The sequence below is a fragment of the Dendroctonus ponderosae genome, unplaced genomic scaffold (assembly GCF_020466585.1).
Source record: "Dendroctonus ponderosae isolate FM_Combo_2020 unplaced genomic scaffold, Dpon_F_20191213v2 Dpon_F_20191213_5, whole genome shotgun sequence".
NCBI lineage: Eukaryota > Metazoa > Arthropoda > Insecta > Coleoptera > Curculionidae > Dendroctonus > Dendroctonus ponderosae.
Window position 1 is genome coordinate 10,084,332 of NW_026018715.1, and position 2,248 is coordinate 10,086,579.

The 2,248-nt window shown below is 41.6% G+C and overlaps 1 protein-coding gene across 1 annotated transcript in view; it reads left to right on the plus strand.

Annotated features, from left to right (window-relative positions):
* Nucleotides 1-2,248, plus strand: part of LOC109535226 (ABC transporter G family member 23) — a 13,188-nt gene that overhangs the window by 4,777 nt on the left and 6,163 nt on the right. Inside the window, exons 3-9 of the mRNA XM_019901105.2 lie at nt 409-568; nt 620-756; nt 811-936; nt 991-1,084; nt 1,145-1,357; nt 1,411-1,547; nt 1,601-1,835. Coding sequence (XP_019756664.2) covers nt 409-568; nt 620-756; nt 811-936; nt 991-1,084; nt 1,145-1,357; nt 1,411-1,547; nt 1,601-1,835 — 1,102 coding nt within the window. The remainder of the gene's footprint in view (nt 1-408; nt 569-619; nt 757-810; nt 937-990; nt 1,085-1,144; nt 1,358-1,410; nt 1,548-1,600; nt 1,836-2,248) is intronic.

Below are 2,248 nucleotides of genomic sequence, written 5' to 3' on the forward strand. Positions count from 1 at the left end.
ATGAGATTTATATACATCTATAACATATGTTGCTAGATAATACACCAAACCTATCGAAATGTTGCTTTGTCAAAATGGACTTGGAATGCCGCCGAGTTAACTCACTCGCTCACCTGCAAGTCTCTCGCTACATTTTCATAAAATTTTGCACTTTTATAGCCACTTTCACTAGGGCATCATTGGTTAAATCCTCTTATTTTGACACAAAAAATCTGATATTTCACAAAAATGCCTCAATCACTAACTGAACCCGCTCTGTATAAGCAACTCCAGTAGAATTAGCAATATTTTTACAAATAATTAAAAATAGAACTACACTTCAACTGTCCATTGCCTTTTTTGAACAAGAATTACCCAAAACCCTCAAAGCATATGCAAAAAAATGCGAAAAAAATCGTTGAATTGTAGATATGGACTTCTGGGTGCCAGCGGATGTGGAAAGACAACATTGCTCAGCTGCATTGTGGGCCGCAAAAGTACCAACTCGGGAGAAATATGGGTGCTTGGAGGCCGACCTGGAGAAAAGGGAAGCGGAGTCCCTGGCCCGAAAATCGGATATATGCCACAAGTACCTAAAGTGCAATCAATCGCCCAATTGTCTCAACCAATGTCCTTTCAGGAGCTGGCTCTAGTAGAGGAGTTTACCGTAAAAGACGCCATCTACTACTTCGGAACCATCTACAAGATGGAAGCCAAAGACATAAAAGAGCGATTCGAGTACCTGAGCAAGCTGCTGGAGCTTCCCGATGGGAGCAAGTAATTTTGGAAAAATCTCTAAATAGCAAAGAGCAACTGGCTTGTATTGTCCAGGTTTTTGAAGCACTGCAGCGGAGGCCAAAAGCGACGAGTCTCATTTGCTGCCGCTTTAGTCCATAGTCCAGAACTGCTCATTTTAGACGAACCCACTGTGGGAGTCGACCCGATTTTGAGGGAAAAGCAAGTCCTTATAAGACCCTAATGAGAAACTAGCTTCACGACAATTCCTTTCAGGATATGGGACCATCTGAAGGACACAGTCAATACAAAGAGAACCACTGTGATCATTACAACTCACTATATCGAGGAAGCTAAAGAAGCGAACACCGTGAGGGTTTCAAAAACTGAGCGAAAGAGTGTTTTTGGTTAAAACCCTCACTGTTTTTAGGTGGGTTTTATGCGAAAAGGAAAAATCATGATCCAAGAAACCCCGAACAAGTTGCTGGCAACCTTCCAAACCAACACCTTGGAAGAGGCGTTTTTCATTTTGAGCCAGAAGCAGAACGATCAACTGAATAACACGAAAGCCATCGGTGGAACTGACCAAGGCTCGACTTCCACCTCAGTTGAAAGCTTTCCAGCAAACTACGGATCGAAAGACGTAAGTTGGGAGTGGAATTAGGTGAGTTTTTTGGCTCTAAGATTTTGCTCTAGGCATTGGGAATCAGTTCAGCCAAGGAACGCCGAAGCAAGAAGGAGCAATCCGTCTACATGTCCGGGACCGCGATAGACCCGAAACGAATGAAAGCACTTCTAAGCAAAAATTGGACGCAGTTTTATCGAAACATTGGGTAAGAACTGGGGAACCAGCCAGTTGAACTGATGTGATTGAGTGAGGTCTTAGGGGTGTTCTCTTTCTTCTGACGTTTCCGCTGCTTCAAATGTGGTTCTTCGCCAATTCGGTGGGCACGGATCCAAAACACTTAAAACTGGGCATTGTTAATAACGAAAGCATGACCACTCTTTGTGCGGATTTTGACTGGAACAGCACGGCGATACAAACGGAAGACTACGAGTGCCACTTTAGAAACTTAACGTGCAGATTTTTGACTTACCTGGAACATCCTATGATTAGTAAAGTAAGTTGTGTATTTGCAAAAAAATGTGTATTCCAACGTCTCTCTTTGAGAGTTTTCGACTGCAATTTAGGGCATGTAATTTAGAGCTTTTTTGATGCTTCTGAAGACATTTGAAGAGCTTGCTGCGTGGATAATGCATTTAGGCCAAAATCAGTTATCAAATCCATTGGCCAATCATCAATTAGGCCAAAAATGCAGCTTTTCCTTCTTCTTTACGTGGCGCTTAACTGCTACTCACAGATTCCTTAATCACTATTTCACCTTCCAACACTTCGTCTTGTTGATGCATTTTAGTATTTCTTATGGCATTTGTTCTGGTTTTTACAAACTTCTTTTTGAGTATTTCGCCTCAAAAATTTTTGTCTTTAAAAAAGACAGAATTTCCTCACGTCTTTTATTACAGATTGATAAAT